The sequence below is a fragment of the Hordeum vulgare genome, chromosome 5H (genome assembly GCF_904849725.1).
Source record: "Hordeum vulgare subsp. vulgare chromosome 5H, MorexV3_pseudomolecules_assembly, whole genome shotgun sequence".
NCBI classification, from domain to species: domain Eukaryota; kingdom Viridiplantae; phylum Streptophyta; class Magnoliopsida; order Poales; family Poaceae; genus Hordeum; species Hordeum vulgare.
In genome coordinates, this window is record NC_058522.1 from 443362273 (window position 1) to 443382845 (window position 20573).

At 45.2% G+C, this 20573-nt stretch overlaps 3 protein-coding genes across 3 annotated transcripts; 2 read left to right on the top strand and 1 right to left on the bottom strand.

The window, feature by feature from the left end:
• The first annotated feature begins 3765 nt into the window (after positions 1-3765).
• LOC123398061 lies at positions 3766-7511 on the top strand. The gene is made up of 3 exons (XM_045092572.1): positions 3766-3946; positions 4336-4724; positions 4882-7511. Exons 1-3 carry the CDS (start codon positions 3883-3885, stop codon positions 7408-7410), a joined length of 2982 nt encoding a protein of 993 aa, XP_044948507.1. The 5' UTR covers positions 3766-3882; the 3' UTR covers positions 7411-7511.
• Positions 7424-9392, top strand: LOC123398062. The gene has a single exon (XM_045092573.1). It carries the CDS (start codon positions 7511-7513, stop codon positions 8726-8728), a length of 1218 nt encoding a protein of 405 aa, XP_044948508.1. The 5' UTR covers positions 7424-7510; the 3' UTR covers positions 8729-9392.
• A 2955-nt stretch (positions 9393-12347) lies between these two features.
• LOC123398307 lies at positions 12348-13858 on the bottom strand. The gene is made up of 4 exons (XM_045092785.1): positions 13670-13858; positions 13191-13261; positions 12904-13069; positions 12348-12773 (listed from the first exon to the last, which is right to left on the bottom strand). Exons 1-4 carry the CDS (start codon positions 13796-13798, stop codon positions 12582-12584), a joined length of 558 nt encoding a protein of 185 aa, XP_044948720.1. The 5' UTR covers positions 13799-13858; the 3' UTR covers positions 12348-12581.
• Positions 13859-20573: the final 6715 nt, after the last annotated feature.

The following is a 20573-nucleotide window of genomic DNA, read 5'->3' on the forward strand; positions in this document are numbered from 1 at the left end:
CGGCTACTCGAATAGTTTTGACTCTGCAGAGGGTGTACTCTTTACCCATGGCTCACGGTTTTCGATAGTCATCATGACTAATTTCACGTACGGCAATTTAGAAGCGGACACTCAGAACTAGCACACACCCATTTTTAGCCTCAGTGGAGCCCGGCTTCACCCGAACTACGCTGCCAAGGCAAAACCATAAGACCGGGAGGCTCCGACCTCGACGAGCATGGGATCAAAAATAATTATATCGCGCGCTCACGGGGAGTGCCCTCCCTTCCGGTCCCACATCGGAAACACCCATGCCCCCTGACCGTATGACTGGATTTAGACCACAGCCGTGGATACCTTCATCCCAGCCCCTCTACTGGTGTGTGACTGATAATAGGTCTGCAACTGACTATACCGAATACATTATCCAGGAAGCTATGGTAGCACGCAAATGAGGAGACATACTGACAAGACTCGATCTATGGTCGACTCAGGAGGTTTAAGTATTACCTGCATGATTAGCTCAAACCATATGCAGACAGAGTCACTACCCGCCTAACATGCCTTGCTGACCACTCTCGTCCACGAGGTGTCAATTCCACGGTCGTGTCTCCACAAGACACCGACTCTCACCGAATCCCATCTGGTAGGCATCTAGGGTAGGAAAGGGTGACCATCGTCCATGCACCATAATGCAACAATCCTTGCTCATAAATTATGAACCACATGCATGATTGTCACATGAAATAACACCACATATATAACATAACTCTATGTTATTTTCACCAAGCAAAACACTCATAACCAAGATAAATGTAGGTTCAGGATGCTTGCCTTCAAAGTGTAGAGAGGTAGGGTTCACCACAAAACTTTTGCAAGTTTTGACTCCTCTCTTCAAAGCCTATTTAAAAATATATGCTAATTAACACACAATATAAAAACAGCACACAAAGTTGTCTTAGAAAATTTTCAAATAAATACTAAAATAAACTAGACATAATTTGAAAGGGGTGAGAAAAAGAATCAACTCATTTGGAGTTTTCTATCAAAAGTTATAGCCAGTCAAAGTTTGGTCAAAAATCTGTTTTTTTTAAAACAAATAGAAGAAAACGTTTCGGGAGAAAATGCGCTAGCGCAAGGAGAAGACGCTTTCCCTGGCGCGGTTGCGGTGGCTAGGCCACTCACTGACAGATGGGCCCATCTGTCAGTTTCGTCCCTCTCCTCCCGCGTTCACTGACAGAGGCAGGGGATGGCTCCGGCGACGATTGTCGGCGACTCCGTGCGCCGTTCGACTCGCCCCGGCTATGCATCTACTCGAGAGGTCCTCGCGCACCCATTTTTGGGACTGGGAGCCGCGACGGAGGTCGAGAGCGAGGAGCACTTCCTCCACGGCGGAGGAGCTTCGGGTCCGACAAGGTGCTTGCCAGGAGGGGCCCTAGGTGCAAAGCGAGGGTTGGGGCAGCTCCGCTGTGTCCAGGGGGTTCGAGCGGCGGGCTTAGGTGGGACGGAGGTGCTCTAACCAGACCGAATCAAACCGAGGCGGAGTTGGGGACAAAGGGGTCTCGGCCCAAAATATGAGCTAGTGGGGCTGGCTAAGGCTTGGAGGGGGCGCTTGGGTCGAGTTGCATCCATTGGTGCTCCGTAAATAGCCCTGGAGTGTCGGTTCCGCGACGGAGATGGATGAGATCATCGGGGACAGCTATTGGCGAGGGCACAGGGGTGACTCGATGCAGCCACAGGGCGGGGAAGCAGTGGCTCGTCGCAGAGGGTGGTCCTAGGTACAGGTGGCGCTCGAGTGAGGCTTGGGCGGCGCTGCATCGCTGCACGGCTACTGCATCTAAACGACGCCCGCGCGGTTGCGAGGATCGAGGGGCGGTAGGGGCAACAGGGGCAACAGGAGCGCACGGGGAGCTCGTGCGAGATAGCACACGCGCTAAGGCCTCTTCGGGCAGTAAGGGGGCGACAGGACTGGGACGCGGTGGCTCGGGCCTACTGGCTGCAATGCGCGAGCTCTGGCATGCCTGCCAGATGCTCGATGAAATGCCACGGCTATCTAGGGTCTTAGGCTGGAGGTGGAATTCTCCGGAATGACTAAGGGCCTTACTAGGGATCTACTAGACATGCTGGTTTGGTCCATGGAGCAGCTTTCTAACACAAACAAAACATCATGCCAATTCTGGTGAGGGACACGAGGTGTTTGACAAAATGCCAATGGCATCTAGGAGCACTTGCTAGCCACAAGAATTACCATATAGGAGTCTCCTTGGATGCAAAAAAATGTGGTATGGTTAGATTTAGCAACCAAACAACTTCATAATGCAATTATAGCAAAAGTCCATTTCTGAACAAAAACAAGATGATAATGCAACAGGGGTCAAAACAACTCCAATGGGGCTGAAATTTGATACTTAAGGGTTTTATATGGTGTACTATAAGTATAAAAAAATTCAAGGTCATTGGGAAAGAAAATAGTGCGGATGCAGTACAAAATGCCAATCTGGTCCAGAACATAAAACAAGAAGTGGTGCTCAAATTTTTCAAAATACCAATATATATTTTTGCATGAAACTCATTTATATGAATCCCTTGACCACTACAAATTTTGATAGGATTTTTGGAGGCTTTTAATAATAGGTTGTAGTACAAATCTACAATTGGACCAGAAAGAAAAATCAATTAATTTACTTAAACTTTTCAAAACACTTGGCTATATAATTATATAAAATTGATCCAGAAGTATAGTAGGTAATTGTAAAATTTATTGTGGAATTTTTAGAAGAAGTTAACAGGTGGTTGCAGTTTAAAACTGGACCCTTAGGAAATAAAAAAACAGTTTTGAATAAATAGAATTGGAAGATAATATTTATAGAAAGAGCCTTCTCTGCAATAGAAAAATATTTAGTCAACACCCAAGCCACAAGTAATTTTTTAAGAAGCTCTAGCTCATAGATAGAGTTTTTCATAAAAGTAAGAATAGGAAAAGCTCTGAAATCAGAAGAAAACTCAGAAATAAAAAATTTCAGAATAATCCTGGCCAAATTCAATAAATAAAATTGTGTCAAAAAATTTGGGGTGTTACACTACGTGGAAGAAAATGAAGCGTCCGTGAGCCTCTTCGAGGCAAGAGGCCCTCCAGGGTCTTTTAACAGTTGACACCCACAGGACAAAGGGTACTATGAATGACGATGTATGACGGATGAACAATACACAAATTATCAGCAATAGTGACAAAGGGATGGCCTTTTCTTTCGCGTTAGGTTAGATGTGACACCAGAGTTGATTTCGAACAGCCGGGCACAAGCGCGAGCCGAGGCAGCCGGCCTAGGCACGTGCCCCGTCCAGCTCGTCGTCTTGGGACTACCCAAGGATCGTCGCTCCGACAAAACGAGACTAATGAAACAAGAAAAACAAATAATTTTAAGATGGGTCTTATAAACCGAAAAAAAAAGAAGTGTCATTCTTATTCTGCGTATTAGATTTGTATCAAGTCAAATTCAACAAAATTTGTTCAAGCCTATATTAAGAAATATCAACATGTACAAAACGAAATATATATATATATATATATATATATATATATATATATGCACACACACTACGAAACTACATTTCATAATGAATCTAACACTATTGATTTGGTATTATAGTTTTTTCTATAAGTTTGATTAAAATAAAGATACTTTAACTTGGGACAAAACTTATATTATGAAGACTAATAAATACGGAGTACGATACTATACGGGGCCCAAACGCGACCACTCAAAGTTTTGTCTCCCACATTTTGCCTTTGCAACGCCCCTCCTTCTCACGCGCTTCCCCGTGCTCTCCTCGCCGAAACACCCCACCAGTCCCCCCGCCTCTGGCTCCTGTCGCTGCTCTGCTCCCCGGGAGGGACCCACCCCGATGGAGTTCGCCCGCCGCGGCCCAGCCACCGACGACCACCGCTGCCCCGACCCTCCGCCGCACGGTATGTGCCGCCCGCCACCTCTGCCGCGTTAGTACTCCGTAGGAAGCAACTGAACAGAGATGGACTTTACCCTCCTTTTCTCCCGTCTCTGACTGCGACTGTATGCGAAATCCTCTAGACATCAGACGAACGATGGTACTGGGACTGTTCTACTTGATCCGCGCCTTGTAGAAGTGGTAACAGACTAGGTGTGGTTTGATTTGCCCGGGGGTCACAAGATTGAAGATTCTGCCCAGCTTGTCTGTCCTCTCGTCAAAAACAAATGCAACCTGTCGATCCTACTTTATCCGATTCACGGTTCCTCTAGTCAGATGCAGAAAACGTGTTCAAGAAAACAAGAACAATAGGAGTAGGATTCTGCTACTTATCTGGTCCCATCGCTGGTGCAGGAGACGCAATGCTGGTTATGAGGGACGCCCTGCTGTGGCAGCTCCAGAAGGACCGCCTTCGCCAGGAGATCATCATGGCCGAGCTGGCCAAGATAGAGTGCGCCATGGCCCTGCGCTCTGTGTCCGGTCACCACAGCACGCCGATGCCCCGGGACAGCATGCCGCCGCACAGAGGACCCGTCTTCGGCTGGGAAAACTACGCCGACGTGGGTGAGGAAAATGATGTGAAGCTACCAAACAACTGTGGAAGGAAGAGTGCAGAGCCCAGATTTTGGAATCCCGTCACAGAAGATCGCGCGGAAAAATGCTGGAACCCGTGCAAATGCAGGGTTAATTCGGGTGAACATAACCCAGCATTTGATGAACCGAAACTGCAGGATCCCAGTGAGGTGAGCAGCTTGTCCATTGTGTTTACTCGAAATGTTTTCATAAATCTACTTGCTAATGGTGTATTCAAACTGCATTGAAAAATCAGAAGAAACTCTACCTTCCTTGTTTTCAGAAGTACTACATACTAATGGTCTAATCTAACTGCATATCAAACAGAATGTTCCTCCAAATAAAGCGTCGCCTGCGGAGAAGTGGGAACTGACAGGAATAACCATACCAGTTAAGAAGCCGAAGCCACCCATGAGTCCCAGAAAAAGAAAGAAGCCACCCGTGAGATGGAGTTGCCCGGTGTGCCAGGTAGAAGCAAACTCTGCGCAGAAGCATTGTGCTGGGAAGAAGCACCAGTCAAATATAGCAACACTGGAATCAAGCATTAAGGCCATTGGTTATCAGAAGCCACCTTTAGCAGGTTGCAGCATTTGTCAAGTTATGTGTGGCACCGAATCAGATCTTGAGATCCACCTGAAGGGTAAAAGGCACTTAAAGAAGATTCAAGCTTTATTCGAAGAAAGCAATAACAAGGAAATCAATTCTGAGTCTCTGAAAGCAAACTTAAACAAGGACAGCAGACCGCTACATGTGGAGAAAATGAACCGTGACTTAGACTCGGAGAACCACCTCAGAGATGAAAGACACCAACTGAATGTTCGGACCCTTTGCGAAACAATCAACCAAGAGGGAAACAGTCCACCAGAAATTTCCAAAGACCAAACACCATCCTCGGAATGGGATTGCGCTATGTGCCAGGTCAAATGTATCTCTAAAGCCCATTTCGAGAATCACTGCACAAGCAGAAAGCATCAACAGAGGACCCAGGTGATACTCAGCGAAGGCGCTATCACGAAAACGAGCAGGACCCATGTGATACTCAGCGAATGCAATGTCATGAAAATGGGCAATCTCCACATGGAAGCATCATGCAAAGAAGGCAGTAATAACTATATGACAAAGAACGTTGCGTCACAGGAAGCAAAATTGCATGAGAGCAATGTGCCAGGGCATGCAGAGAAACCATCTTCAGTACAGAGCTGCAACATTTGCCAAGGTATCTGTAACTGCGCATCAGATTTTGATATGCCACAACATGTAGAGGAGAGGAGTTGCAAATTAAACTGGGAGAGCTACCCCAGACTCAGAGACGAGAGTCTCCAACTGATGGATGATAGGGCCGTATGCGAAAAAAATAACCAAGATAAAAGCGATTTACAAGAAATTTCCAAGGACCAAACACCATCCTCGGAATGGGATTGTGCTACATGCCAGGCCAAATGTAACTTTGAACCTCAAATCGAGCATCACTGTAAAAGCGGAAAGCATCAGCGGAAGATTGATGCGACACTCCATGAAAGCGATATTGCCGAAGTTAGCAGTCTCATTGCAGCCCCATGCAAAGAAGGCAATAACAGCAATACGTACATTGCGCCACGGGAAGCCAAATCGGACGAGAGCAATGTGTCACAGCATGCAGAGAAGCCACCTTCAGTATGGTGTTGCAGCGATTGCCAAGTTATCTGTGGCCGCAAACCAGATTTTGAGGTCCACCTGAAGTGTGAAAGGCACTTAAAGAAGATTGGAGCCCTGCTCAAAGAAAGCAAGAACATGGCAATATCCGAGTCACGGAAAGCAAACCTGTACACGGACAGCACGCCGCAGCATGTGGAGAAAATGAATTGTGGATTAGAATTGGAGAACAACCTCAGAGATGAGGGACACCAACTGAATGTTCGCCCCCCTTGCAAAGAAAACAACCAAATGATAAATAATCCTCCACATATTGTCAACGACCAAGAACCACCCTTAGAAACGGATTGCGCTGTGTGTCAGGAAAAATGTAACGCTGAATCTCAGATTGAGCATCATTGTGAAAGCAGACGGCATCAACAGAAGACCGATGTGATACTCCGTGAATGCGATATTGTGACAGTGAACAGTCTCCACATCCCAGCCTCATGCAAGGAAGGCGATAACAACAGCACGGGCATTATACCACAGGAAGCAAAATCAGACGAGAACAATGTGCAGCAGCATGCAGAGAAGCCACCTCCGGCATGGGAATGCAGCGATTGCCAAGTTACGTGTAACCGCGAATCAGATTTCGTGTTCCACCTGAACGGTAAAAGGCACTTAAAGAAGTTTCGGGCCCTACTTAAAGAAAGCCAGAATAGGGCAATGAATTCTGAGTCACAGACAGCAAACTTGAACCAGGACAGTGAGCCGCAACATGTGCAGAAAACAAATTGCGAAATAAACTGGGAGAGCTACCTCAGACGAGACGAGAAACACCAACTCAATGTTCAGGCCCTTGGCGAAGGAATCAACCAAGATAAAGAAAGTCCAGCAAAAAAGGACCAGATACCGTCCTCGGAATGGGACTGCACTATGTGCCAGGCCAAATGTAACTCAAAAGCTCAACTTGAGCATCACTGCACAGGCAGAAAGCATCAGCAGAAGATCCAGGTTGTACTTGGCGAAGGTGATATTGCGAAAGTAGGCAGTCTCCACCTCGAAGTCCCGTGCAAAGAAGGTAGTAACAACGATATGGCGTCGCAGGTAGCAAAATCGAATGAGAAAAATGTGCCACGGCATAGAGAGAAGCCACCTTTAGTAGGTTCCAGCATTTGCCAAGTTATCTGTGGCCGCGAATCAGATCTAGAGATCCACCTGAAGGGTAAAAGGCACTTCTAAGAAGACTCGAGCTGTATTCGAAGAAACCAAGAAGGCAATCAATTCTGAGACTCTGAAAGCAATCTTGAACAATGACAGCAGGCCGCTGCATGTGGAGAAAATGAACCGTGACTTAGACTCGGAGAACCACCTCAGAGATGAAAGACACCAACTTAATGTTCAGACCCTTTGCGAAACAATCAACCAAGAGGAAAACAGTCCACCAGAAATTTCCAAAGACCAAACACCGTCCTCGGAATGGGATTGCGCTATGTGCCAGGCTAAATGTACCTCTAAAGCCCATCTCGAGAATCACTGCATAAGCAGAAAGCATCAACAGAGGACCCAGGTGATACTCAGCGAAGGCGATATCACGAAAACGGGCAGGACCCATGTGATACTCAGCGAAGGCGATGTCACGAAAATGGGCAATCTCCACATGGAAGCATCCTGCAAAGAAGGCAGTAACAATGATATGGCAAAGAACGTAGCATCACAGGAAGCAAAATCGCATAAGAGCAATGTGCCAGAGCATGCAGAGAAACCACCTTCAGTGCAGAGTTGCAACATTTGCCAAGGTGTCTGTAACTGCGCACCAGATTTAGATATGCCAAAACATGTAGCGGAGATGAGTATTAAATTAAACTGGGAGAGCTACCCCAGACTCAGAGACGAGAGTCTCCAACTGATGGATGATTGGACCCTTCGCGAAAAAACCAACCAAGATAAAAGCAATCCACCAGAAATGTCCAAGGACCAAATATCATCCTCGGAATGGGATTGCACTACTTGCCAGGCCAATTGTAACTCTGAACCTCAAACCGAGCATCACTGTAAAAGCAGAAAGCATCTACAAAAGATCAATGTGACACTCCATGAAGGCGATATTGCCGAAGTTAGCAGTCTCAATGCAGCCCCATGTGAAGAAAATAATAACAGCGATATGGACGCTGCACCACGGGAAGCAAAATCGGATGAGTGCATTGTGTCACAGCATGCAGAGAAGCCACCTTCAGTATGGAGTTGCAGCGATTGCCAAATTATCTGTGGCCGTGAATCAGATGTTGAGATCCACCTGAAGGGTGAAACACACTTAAAGAAGATTGGAGCCCTGCTCGAAGAAAGCAAGAATACGGCAATATCTGAGTCACAGAAAGTAAACCTGTACCCAGACAGCGTGCCGCAGCAGGCGGACAAAATGAATTGTGAATTAGACTTGGAGAACAACCTCGGAGATGAGAGACACAATCTGAATGTTCGCTCCCCTTGCAAAGAAAACAACCAAATGAAAAACAATCCTTCACAAATTGTCAAGGACCAAGAACCACCCTCAGAATGAGATTGTGCTATGTGTAAGGACAAATGTAACTCTGAACCTCAGATTGAGCATTATTGTGAAAGTAGAAGGCATCAACAGAAGACCGATGTGACACTCTGTGGAGGCGATATTGCGATAGTGAACAGTCTCCACATGGCAGCCTCATGCAAGGAAGGCAATAACAACAGCACGGGCATTGCACCACAGGAAGCAAAATCAGACGAGAACAATATGCAGCAGAATGCAGAGAAGCCACCTCCGGCATGGGATTGCAGCGATTGCCAAGTTACATGTAACCACGAATCAGATTTTGTGTTCCACCTGAACGGTAAAAGGTACTTAAAGAAGCTTCGGTCCCTACTCAAAGAAAGCCAGAATAAGGCAATGAATTCTGAGTCACAGAAATCAAACTTGAACCAGGACAAAGTGCCGCAACATCTGGAGAAAACAAATTGCGAACTAAACTCGGAGAACTACCTCAGACTCGGAGACAAGAAACACCAACTCAATGTTCAGGCCATCGGCGAAGCAAGCAACCAAGATAAAAGGAGTCCATCAAAAAAGGAACAGATACCATCCTCAGAATGGGACTGCGCTATGTTTTTTTAGAAAAGGAGGCGTTGCCCCGGCCTCTGCATCGAGTGATGCATATAGCCATATATTAATCAAAATAAGTATCCAGTAAGTACATAGTATATAAAAAGGAAAAAAAAAAGGGATACATGACGAACATCGCGCCGCAGCCTGGAATGGCTAAAAGATAAAGATGACTAAACACCTATCCTATTAATATGCCGCCATCCAAACCGGTTGAAGATACCCTGTGCTACCATCTTTCAGCGGGCACACCCAGTAACCATAAGCTCCCTGGCTGCCACAGGAGTTAGTAACAACCATGTGCGGATCAGTGCGGTAATTCGGTAGATAACCTGCAAGAATTGGATATCACAAGTTCTGTTAAAAACCAAATCATTTCTGCTATTCCATAAAGCTCAAAGAAGAGCACATGCTCCGACACGAATAGATTTAGCGAATTGAACATCAATTCCCTGTAACCACGTTCCAAATAACGAGTTCAAGTCAACAGGAGGAGCGATGTTAAAAGCAATGTGAATTGATCGCCAAACAAGCTTAGCCAAAGGACAGTCTAGAAATAGGTGGTGAATACTTTCTAGGCTTGGACAGAAAGAACATCTGGAACTTCCTTTCCAATTTCTCAATTCACATCTGGGACTGCGCTATGTGCCAGGCCAAATGTAACTCAAAAGCTCAATTTAAGCATCACTGCACAAGCAGAAAACATCAGCAGAAGATCCAGGTTGTACTTGGCGAAGGTGATATTGCGAAAGTAAGCAGTCTCCTCTTCAAAGTCCCATGCAAAGAAGACAGTAACAACGATATGGCGAAGAATGTTGTGTCACAGGAAGCAAAATCTAATGAGAAAAATGTGCCACAGCATGCAGAGAAGCCACCTTTAGTAGGTTGCAGCACTTGCCAAGTTATATGTGGCCACGAATCAGACCTAGAGATCCACCTGAAGGGTAAAAGACATTTAAAGAATATTCAAGCTATATTCGAAGAAAGCAATAAGGCAATCAATTCTGAGTCTCTGAAAGCAAACTTGAACCCGGACAGAGGGCCGCTACATGTGGAGAAAATGAACTGTGGGTTAGACTCAGAGAACCACCTCAGCGATGAAAGACACCAACTGACTGTTCGGACCCTTTGCAAAACAATCAACCAAGAGGAAAACAGTCCACCAGAAATTTGCAAAGACCAAACACCATCCTCGGAATGGGATTGGGCTATGTGCCAGGCCAAATGTGTCTCTGAAGCCCATTTCGAGAATCACTGCATAAGCAGAAAGAATCAACAGAGGACCCAGGTGATACTCAGCGAATGAGATATCATGAAAACGGGCAGGACCCATGTGGCAAAGTACTTTGACTCACAGGAAGCAAAATCGCATGAGAGCAATGTGCTAGAGCATGAGTCACCGTCAGTACAGAGTTGCAGCATTTGCCAAGGTATCTGTAACTGCGAATCAGACTTAGATGTCCACCTGCTGAGTACAAGAATCCAAGCTGTCGCAGAAAAATGCAAGAACACGGCAATGAGTTCCGAGTCAGAGAAAGCAAAGTTGAAACCAAACGACGTGCCACAACATGTAGAGAAAACGAGTTGCAGTTTAAACCGGGAGAGCTACCCTAGACTCGGAGACGAGAGTCCCCAGCCGATGGATTATCGGGCCCTTTTTGAAAAACCAAACCAAGATAAAAACATTCCACCAGAGATTGCCAAGGACCAAATACCATCCTCAGAATGGGATTGCGCTACATGCCAGGCCAAATGTAACTCTAAGGCTCAATTTGAGAATCACTGCATGAGCAGAAAGCATCAAAGGAAGGCCCAGGTGATGTTCGCCAGAGGCGATTTGTCATGAACTGCCTTGGGAGAAAGTGGAGGAGTGAAAAAAAGGCATTGAAACTGAGAGGTCTGCGGTCTGCAATGCGACAGCGGTAGAATGCTGGAACATCGCCGTGTGTGAAGCTAGGGCATGTGTTGGTGTATGCAGGTAGTATGGTTGTTAGGGAAAGTTGCAGCGCATGATGTGTGTATATTCGAATCATGTGATGGCATTGCAAGAGTCTAATGTCGTCCATTTCAGGACAAACTGCTGACTGATTTATTTATTTTGTTTTCATTTTCAATGGTGCATGTCATCAGGAGGAAGTTGATCCTTGCTATTCGAGCCATCAAAAGGAACTTCATCCTTGCTATTCGAACCATCTGAAGGTATCATCCTTAGGATAGTCAGGTAGATGAAGATATAATGACCTCCATTAGGAAGGAGGTTCTTTTGCTCTGCCCGTCTAAAATCTTACTCCCTCCGTTCCAAAATATAAGACATTTTAGGAATTTCACTAAGAGACTACATACGGAGCAAAATGAGTGAATCTATACTCTAAAATATGTCTATGTACATCCGTATGTAGTTTATAGTACAATCTCTAAAAGGTCTTATATTTAAAAACGGAGGAAGTATTATATGGCTGGATCACAGAATTGTGAAACAGGAATAACACCGGCATCTAACAGGTTGACAGCGCAAAACAGAGGATTGCAAAATATAGGAAAACTACACAAATACCCCCTCTGTAAACAATTATAAGACGTTTTAGGTCACTACTAAAGTAGTTTGGATGGAACACAGGAAAGGTGCCCCCATCCTCTGCGATTAATATCTTGAAAAGAAGTTGGAGTGGATGTTTAAATTTCTATGGAACTGAGGCATAGGGATCCATTCCATAGGAATTTAGGTGCTAGTGCCACCAATCCTTTGGATCAAAGGCAATCATTCGGAAGATTCCCAAAGGATTTGAATCCTACAAAAATCTGATGGTACTCCTTTAAACCAAAGAGGGTCTGGAAGATACACCTGGCAGTAGACACACTACTGAATAATCACAGAAAGACAACGGCTAAAAATTACCATCATCTCTTTCACTTGGTATAAGATTACTGCATCGAAGGAAACTATGATAAGCAAGGTAGACAAGTAATTTGAACTAATAATCAGAAACACTGTTTCTAAATCATCCATAACAAGCCTTAAAAGAAAAGCATAGGCAAAGAATCATAACTCGGAATCCAGGCAGCATGTTTCATAGCATTGTAATAGGATCGAACTTGTCTAAGTGTGTCAAACTATCTCCGTCTATGCCTCTACAGGGCACGAACTGTAAACATGAAGCATGTGTATCCTTATCAATTGTTCATTTACAGAGCACTGGGCAATATTTAACGAAACCAGGCAGGGATGCGGTCAATCATAAGAGAAGGAAGCCATGCCATAGACATTTCTACGGTGGGACTAGACCTGCAAGGCTACTCGGTCTTGCCATGCAGTTGCCCTCTTATCATCACTGGATGGGTTGTTTTTTGTATCCCTATAAACTGATAAGTTGACATTGGAGGTCATTATATCTTCATTTACACCAGCCTGATCATGCATCCCAGTTTCTGGATGGTCCTGGTAATCCTGGCAATAAGCTCCCTCGGCATTCTGCAGGTAAAGAGGAATCCAAATTGTCAGAAAATGCAATTCGGCAGGTAAGGAGGCACCAAATTGTCAGATAGTTGTAAGAAATTCACATTACAGCTATAGTCTGACTGCATGGCATTTCAAAACATACCATTGCAGAATCATGATTCAAATCCAAATTTGTCTTCTTGCTGGTGGATGGCCCTTCATTGATTCCCAGAGTGGATGGGATTTGCTTAGCTTTCCTCTTCTTTAGCCTGTGACGCGCTTGCTCTGAATCATCCTTGGCAAACGAACTGTACTTCTTCCGCAAGAATCTGGCAGAAAAACGCAGTCCCAATCTTCCAATATCAGCTAAAGGGAATAAAACCAGATGATAAAAAAGAACAGATGATAACATGCAGTGACAAGAACTAATCAAGAAACTGTCTGCCGTACTTGACTTCGGCAAGCAGTCCAAGCTTTCGCTGGTTCATGCGCTCTAGCCTCCTCTTCTTTGCCTCAGTTTCCTGCATCAGTCATGTTACCAGTATCAGCACCGAGTGCAGTCCAGTGTCCGGAGCATATGCAGTGTCCATGGCACTGGTCCATACTAGAACTAAATTAATTCTTGACACCCCGTTGTTACCAACATTACTAGTACAATCGAATCCTCGATCCCGAATTTAACAATCCTCCGACTGGAGTACTTGTAAAGCAGCATGCAATCAGACAGGAAAAAAAACAATCTACTGGTGCAAATTAAATATCAAGCAGGGCAATAACAACGCAAACTGTAACATCGACAGACAAGCCACTGGATACAATGTACGATACTGTATTATACGATATAAAGTTATGCAAAAGCAAGAAGAGATTCGGCGAGTCGGCGGCGGCGGCGGCGGCCAACGACGGCAGAAGGGGAGAGATGGGAGCACCTTGAGCAAATCGTGGTAGTCCCGCCAGAGGGACTCGAACCTGTCCCTGCCCCTGGGCGGCGGCGCCGACGGAGGGGCCCTCTTGGTGCCCTTCTTCCTGGGCAGGCGCGGCTCCCCGGCGTCGTCCATGGCGCAGGCGAGACCCAGAACCCAGCTAGGCCGGCCGGCGGGGGGCGGGGAATCCAGGAGGGCGGCGGAGGGGTGGGGAGGGGGGAAAGGTGGATAGATCCGGACGGAGAGGGGAGGGGGGGAGACGGGGAAGGGAAACCGAGAGCGGGGCCGCGTGGAGTCGGGACTCAGGCAGGCCACGGGAACGGGAGGGAGGTGGTGGGGATTGGGGAGGTGGAGGGGGGGCGTCCATCTTCATCTATCCGGTGCGGTGCGGGTGCCGTGCCGATGGCCTCGTGTGTGGGCGCGAGCGTGACCGAGAGAGACAACCGAGGAAGGGAAGGAGGACGGACGGCTGGTGCTGGTGCTGGGTTTGGGGCTGGGCTCCCAGCGGTGGAGTTGGAGTTGGAGTTGCAACGCCACTTGCAACTTCCACCGCAGCGAGGAGAGAGGTGGAGCCTCCCTCCCCTCCCTCCGTGAAGTTCCGGTTCCCACTCTGCCTTTCGCATATCCTGCGGCCGGGGATTCCCGTCCTTTTTTTTTTCATACTCCCTCCCTTTTAAAATAAATGTCTTAAACTTAATACAAATTTGTATTAGAGCTAGTATAAAGTTGAGATAGTTATTTTGAAACGGATGGAGTATTTTTTATAAACTTCTGATCTATCTCATCAATCATGACAGTACAATATACTGTGTATCAAAAATAATAAAATTATATCCAGTTCATAGATCATCTACTATGAGTATAAGCATCAAGGAAGCCGAAGGCACGGGTATGTCATCACTTATCTCTCCTCGGAACCGATTTAAACTTATTGTAATAGGCAGTGGAAAGTCGTCGTGCTAAGCCTCGATAGGACGAACCACCAGAAGAATAACAGTCACCGATGAAGAGAAGCACGGATCGGAATGATTCAACCTAAAGAGCACACTCACGTAGATGAACGAACAACGGACCTGGGTCTCCGGGGTATCGGAATTAGTGGTTAATACCAACTAAGCTCAAGGGAGCGATTTCAATCCTTAGGTCGGGTGTTTGCGCCCGACATGAGTCTCGGAGGCTACTGCATACTGCGGCATGTCCTAATATTTCCTATGAGCCCGACATCTTCCTTTGCTGAGATGCACTTCGGTTTTGACGGGGAGTAGGGGTCAAGAACTCGCCGCCCGCCTCACATGCGGGCTAGGGATTGGTCAGGCAACCTCATATGACCTCGAGTCATCAAGGGGCCTGATATCCTCCTCGGACAGTGTCGCAAAGACGACATCAATGTTCCGAGGAGGGGAGGATGGGGCTCGCGAGATTGGCCTTGCCGCCAATACCCCGCGTTGGTAGGGGTGGTGCCCTGTTGGGAAATGTTGCGTGAAAAATACAAAAAAAAACTATGAATCCACCCAAGATCAAACCTAGGAGATGCTAGCAACGAGTGGGAGAATGTCTACGTACCCTTGTAGATCAAAAGTGGAAGTGTTCTAGTGAACGCGGCTGATGTAGTCATGCTCTTTACGATCCAATCCGATCCAATAACGCACGAACGACACCTCCGAGATGTGCACATGTACGGCTTGGTGGCATCTCGTCCTTCTTGATCCAGCAAGCGAGAGGGCGAGGTAGATTGGATCTAGGCCAACAACATGTGGATGAATATATGGTGGAACTATGGCAGGGCTTCGCCAAGCGACTACGGGGCGAGGAAGTGGAGAGAGAGGGAGAGGGTGGCGGCCATAGTTCACGTATGTTGCGCCTAGCCACTCCCCTCTCTTTATATAGGGGGTGAGGCGGGAGGCTTAGCCTCCAAGGCTCCCCCCTAGAGTCCCCCCTTGGCCGCATGGGCCTTGTGGTGTGCAGCACCCATGGCCCATGTAGACCAGGGCGCCCCCTCAGACCATGCAGGCCTCTGGTGGCAGGTGGGCCCCAAGGTGGGACCACCGAAACCTTCTAGAACTCCGTGGTACAATATCGAAAAATTCACGAACTTTTTCGAAACCCTAAAAATCGCTTCCCTTATATGAAACTTTACCTCCGAACCATTTCGATGCTCCTCGCGATGTATCAGATCCCACCAAGGACTTCGAACTATCTTCGGACTCACCACTATGAATATCTCAATACTACCCTAGCGTTACCAAACATTAAGTGTGTGACCCTATGGGTTTGAGACCATGAACACATGATTGAGACACCTCTCCGATCAATAATCAATGGCGGGACTTGGATGCCCATAACGACTGCTGATGACCTGCAAGTATAGGGGATCAATCGTAGTCCTTTCGATAAGTAAGAGTGTCGAACCCAACGAGGAGCAGAAGGAAATGGCAAGTGGTTTTCAGCGAGGTAATTTCTGCAAGCACTAAAATAGCGGTAACAAGTTGTTTGATAGCAAGATAGTTGTAATAAGTAACTAGTAGCAAGAGTAACAATAAGTGCAACAAGGTAGCCCAATCCTTTTGTGGCAAAGGGCAGACCAAAGTGGTTTCTTATAATAGGCAAAGCGTTCTTGAGGGCACACGGGAATTTCATCTAGTCACTTTCACCATGATAGCTTAATTCGTGTTCGATACTTTGATAGTTTGATATGTGGGTGGATCGGTGCTTAGGTGTTGTTATTACTTGAACAAAACTCCTACTTATGATTAACTCCCTCGCAAGCATTCACAACTATGAGAAAAGTATTGAGATAAATATCTAACCATAGCATTAAACTTTTGGATCCAAATCGGTCCCTTACGAAGTAGCGCATAAACTAGGGTTTAAGCTTCTGTCACTCTAGCAACCCATCATCTAATAACTACTCCATAATGCATTTCCTTAGGCCCAAATATGGTGAAGTGTCATGTAGTCGATGTTCACATGACACCACTAAGGGAATCACAACATAGATACCATCAAAATATTGAACACATATCAAGTTCACATGATTTCTCCCGTGGCCTCAAGAACAAAAGTAACTACTCACAAATGATAAACATGCTCAAGATCAGAGGGGTATTAATTTGCATAAAGGATCTGAACATTTTGTCTTCCACCAAATAAACCATATAGTAATCAACTACAAGATGTAATCAACACTACTAGTCCTTCACAAGCAATAACCTAAGGTTCGGGTGCAAAGATTGAACACAAGAGATGAACTAGGGTTTGAGAGGAGATGGTGTTGTTGAAGATGTTGATGAAGATTTGCCTCCCCAAGATGAGAGGGTTGTTGGTGATGACGATGAAGATGATTTCCCCCTCTGGGAGGGAAGTTCCCCTGGCGAAATCGCTCCGCCGGAGGGAAAAAGTGCTCTTGCCCAAGTTCTGCCTCGAGACGGCGTCGCTTCGTCCCGAAAGTCCTACTCTATATTTCTTTAGGTCAAAACCAAATACATACCAGAAGGGGGGCACCGTAGGTGGGCCGGGTTGAGCACCACCCACCAGGGCGCACATGAGGGGCCTGGTGCGCCCTAGTGTCTTGTGCTCACCAAGTGGCCCCCCTCTGGTAGCTCTTTGCTCCAGTATTTTTTTATATAATCCACAGAATATCTCCGTGAAGTTTCAACTCATTTGGAGTTTTGTAGAATAGGTAACTTGACGTAGCTTTTTCAGGTCCAGATTTCCAGCTGCCGATATTCCTCCCTTTTGTGCAAACCTTGTATATTATGAGAGAAAATGCATTAGAAATACTCGCAAAAGCATTATTATGCATAAAAACATTATAAATAATAATAGGAAACACATGATGCAAAATGGACGTATCAACTCCCACATATTCAACAAAGATCTTTATCAGTTTGAACTACGATGTCAAGCATTCAAATAATCCCGTATACGATTCCCTTAATCGAGCTATATGAACCACATGAACAAATAGTGCCATGATCAGAATTATAGAAGAGAACAAAATGTCATATACAAATAGTTTTATGACCAACAAACTATGACCGATATATGACACCATGCATAACCTAAGCTTGTTTGCACGCTGAAAGCCCATATGTGATGTAAACAATGATAGTACTTTCTATAAAAAAATACTAGATTAAGTGGTTTGAATCATGATTACAAAGCATGGAGTGTGTTCGGATTCATGCTCTCTCAAATCCTTCTGATAGTGGCACCTTGCCGTGTGTAAAGTATAATCTAAAAGTGTGACATGACAACCAACATCGCGAACTTGAATGTGTAAACAGTCGTGACACACTCACATGAGGAATGTGCTTTCTTCAAGTGACATGCACAAACAAAATGAATGTGTGTTGCAAACCTATTGGCATCACCGTAAACAAAGCAGGGAACATGGTACTGAATGAACACATTACAAAATGAATGTGTGTTTCAACTTTACAAAAAGTTGTTCTTGCATAATACGAAGGTAAAAAATGGAATTCAACAAAGATTAGATTTATCCTCGCCTCCCAGCGTAAGCATTCCATCAAAATTTCCCTTCCTTCTACTGTTTTTGAATTTCGTGTGCGCCCACCTAATACCAAGCCTCCCCAAATACCTCATGTTTTCTCCACACCAATCACAACCCCTTCCATAAAACGAGTTGTATCCTCTCTCTCTCTCCCCTCCCCCTCTCCATCTCTCTCTCCCCTCTCCATCTCTCTCTCCCCTCTCCCTCCCTCTCTCTCTCTCTATCTCTCTCTCTCTATCTCTCTCTCTCTCTCTCCGACTCGATATCCACCCCCTCCACATCGGTGGTTCTCGCTACCTATGGACACAAATCGTTTGGTCAGGGAGCCGCTCCCAATAGACCATGTTTTGTTATGACCCATTTGCTATGATGGTAAAAGTACCCCATGATCTCGTTCTAACTGAGGAGTTTTCTTTGTGTTCTTGTTTTTAAAATGCTCCCTCAAATCCATATTACTTATCCATCAAATGGATGATCTACTGCTAAAATACGTTGGAGCGACAAGTAGTATGGATTATTCGTATGGGGTAAAAACTTTGGGTTCTTATTCGGGTTTAGTATTAGGTTTCTTATTGCACCTCGGGTAAACACTGCATGTCATTCTATCTATGTTTCATTGATTAGCAAATCATTGATGTAATCCTTGAGTATATCTTGTTTTGATTAAGCCGGTATGTTTTCTCAAGATGCTTTGGGTCTCAACTAATCCATGTTGACAATATGTCGTTGCTAGTTCATTTCTGGATCATAGAACATGTACATGCTGAAACTCCCCAAATAATGCTACTTATTTATTCAACAGTCATGTCCCCTTCAAGAAACAAGACGTCATCTTGTATGTCTCAGTTATCCCCCCGTTAACCCATCAAATTTGCATGTGTGTTTACATTACCAAATCCAGTTGGGTTCCCGTATGAAAATTGTTGTTGTGTTTACAAGATATGAAATTGAGGGTTCTTATTCAGGTTAAGACAGTTGGTTAATCCAGATAGGGTTCTTATTGCTACTTAATTACCTTGATCTAAGAGTAATTAAGCCTGCGCTTACTCATTTTGGCACCAATATTCAAAATTATCGCCACCTCATTTTGCACCTATTGTCAACTACTGATCAACGTTACACAGCAGATGTTGACACGTCAACAACGGAGTGGGACAAGCATATGGGTTGAATGAGTTCTTATGTATCGACGGGAAAAGCTTCTCGACTTACTAGCTTGGTATTCCCATCGTTTGAAAAATTACCCATCTTTATCAGATCTACGAGCACGTGGTCCTTCACTTAGATGTACACACCATGAAGAACTGAATGAATGTGGCACTGAAAGTGTACAAAAAAGATGCAAATCCGATTAGGACTAAAGATGTATAGGTTAGTGTTATTGGAAACTCTTCATCTATAGTTAGAATATTTTTACTTTCTATGTCATGTGTCACGGGATGTAAATTGTGCACTATAAGTTAATGTCTTAAAGTACATTATGGTAGGAATATTATGATCGACAACTGGAAGTGGTGAATAAGGGTCCACATGTGCTCCTTCAAGACTTCAAACAACTCATGTATCTTAATGCATATGTATTACATAGCTCAAGCAAATCAAAGAGAAAGCGGGTTCACCTAGTGAGTAGGCCAACTCTTTTTTGTAAACACTTCCTTACTTTTGACCTTTGTTCACCCATGTAACTGTATATTACGGCGGATGCATCTATAGCTTTTGGAATTCTCCCATATGATGTAACATGTATGTATTTTTTGTAGGGAAAGTTAGGACGCTTAAATGACGACCTTACTGCAAATATTTTACCCAGGAAACAACAATTTGAACCAATGATGAGTGATATTTTTAGACTCATTTCAACTGTGTTTAAACCAAGATATTTCACTAAAAGTGATATATTCGCTCCGATATTGCCACTGATGACTAATGAATGCAAATGATTCCACAAATCTTCTTTTTGATATTTTCCATAGGAAATGGACTAAAAAGGGAAGAAATCATGTGGGAGAAAGGAAAGGAAGGAAAGTGGAGAACAAATAAGTCACCAGGAGGCGCCAGAAGGCCATTAGAGCCAAAGACAGTGTTCCATGTGAGTGCACGCGCTCGTATGAGCGGTCATTTGGCATGGAACCCAAGGTAGGTCATTGCTACTACAACAAAAGACCTTCCAATGGTGCCAGAAATAGGCACGTTGACGGGAGAATACTTGGCTTGATCCTTCTGCTGCGGCTACGCCTTAAGGGACTTCCTGGGCAAGTATGCAAAGGATTTCTCCCGTGGCCTTGGAGCCTTGCGTTCGTGTTCCCTCAAAGCGGAAAGGGTGATGTAGCGTAGCAGTGGTAAGTATTTCCCTCAGTTTGAGAACAAATGTATCAATCCAGTGGAGGAGTATCTCAA

What these genes read in the sequence shown, in the direction of transcription:
- LOC123398061 (XM_045092572.1), top strand. Translation starts at nt 3,883, where the DNA reads ATGGAGTTCGCCCGCCGCGGCCCAGCCACCGACGACCACCGCTGCCCC. An exon ending in CCCCGACCCTCCGCCGCACG is followed by an intron (nt 3,947 to 4,335) that starts GTATGTGCCGCC and finishes TCGCTGGTGCAG; the next exon opens with GAGACGCAATGCTGGTTATG. An exon ending in AACTGCAGGATCCCAGTGAG is followed by an intron (nt 4,725 to 4,881) that starts GTGAGCAGCTTG and finishes CATATCAAACAG; the next exon opens with AATGTTCCTCCAAATAAAGC.
- LOC123398062 (XM_045092573.1), top strand. Translation starts at nt 7,511, where the DNA reads ATGAACCGTGACTTAGACTCGGAGAACCACCTCAGAGATGAAAGACAC.
- LOC123398307 (XM_045092785.1), bottom strand. Translation starts at nt 13,798, where the DNA reads ATGGACGACGCCGGGGAGCCGCGCCTGCCCAGGAAGAAGGGCACCAAG. An exon ending in ACTACCACGATTTGCTCAAG is followed by an intron (nt 13,262 to 13,669) that starts GTGCTCCCATCT and finishes TGACTGATGCAG; the next exon opens with GAAACTGAGGCAAAGAAGAG. An exon ending in TGAATCATGATTCTGCAATG is followed by an intron (nt 12,774 to 12,903) that starts GTATGTTTTGAA and finishes CTTTACCTGCAG; the next exon opens with AATGCCGAGGGAGCTTATTG.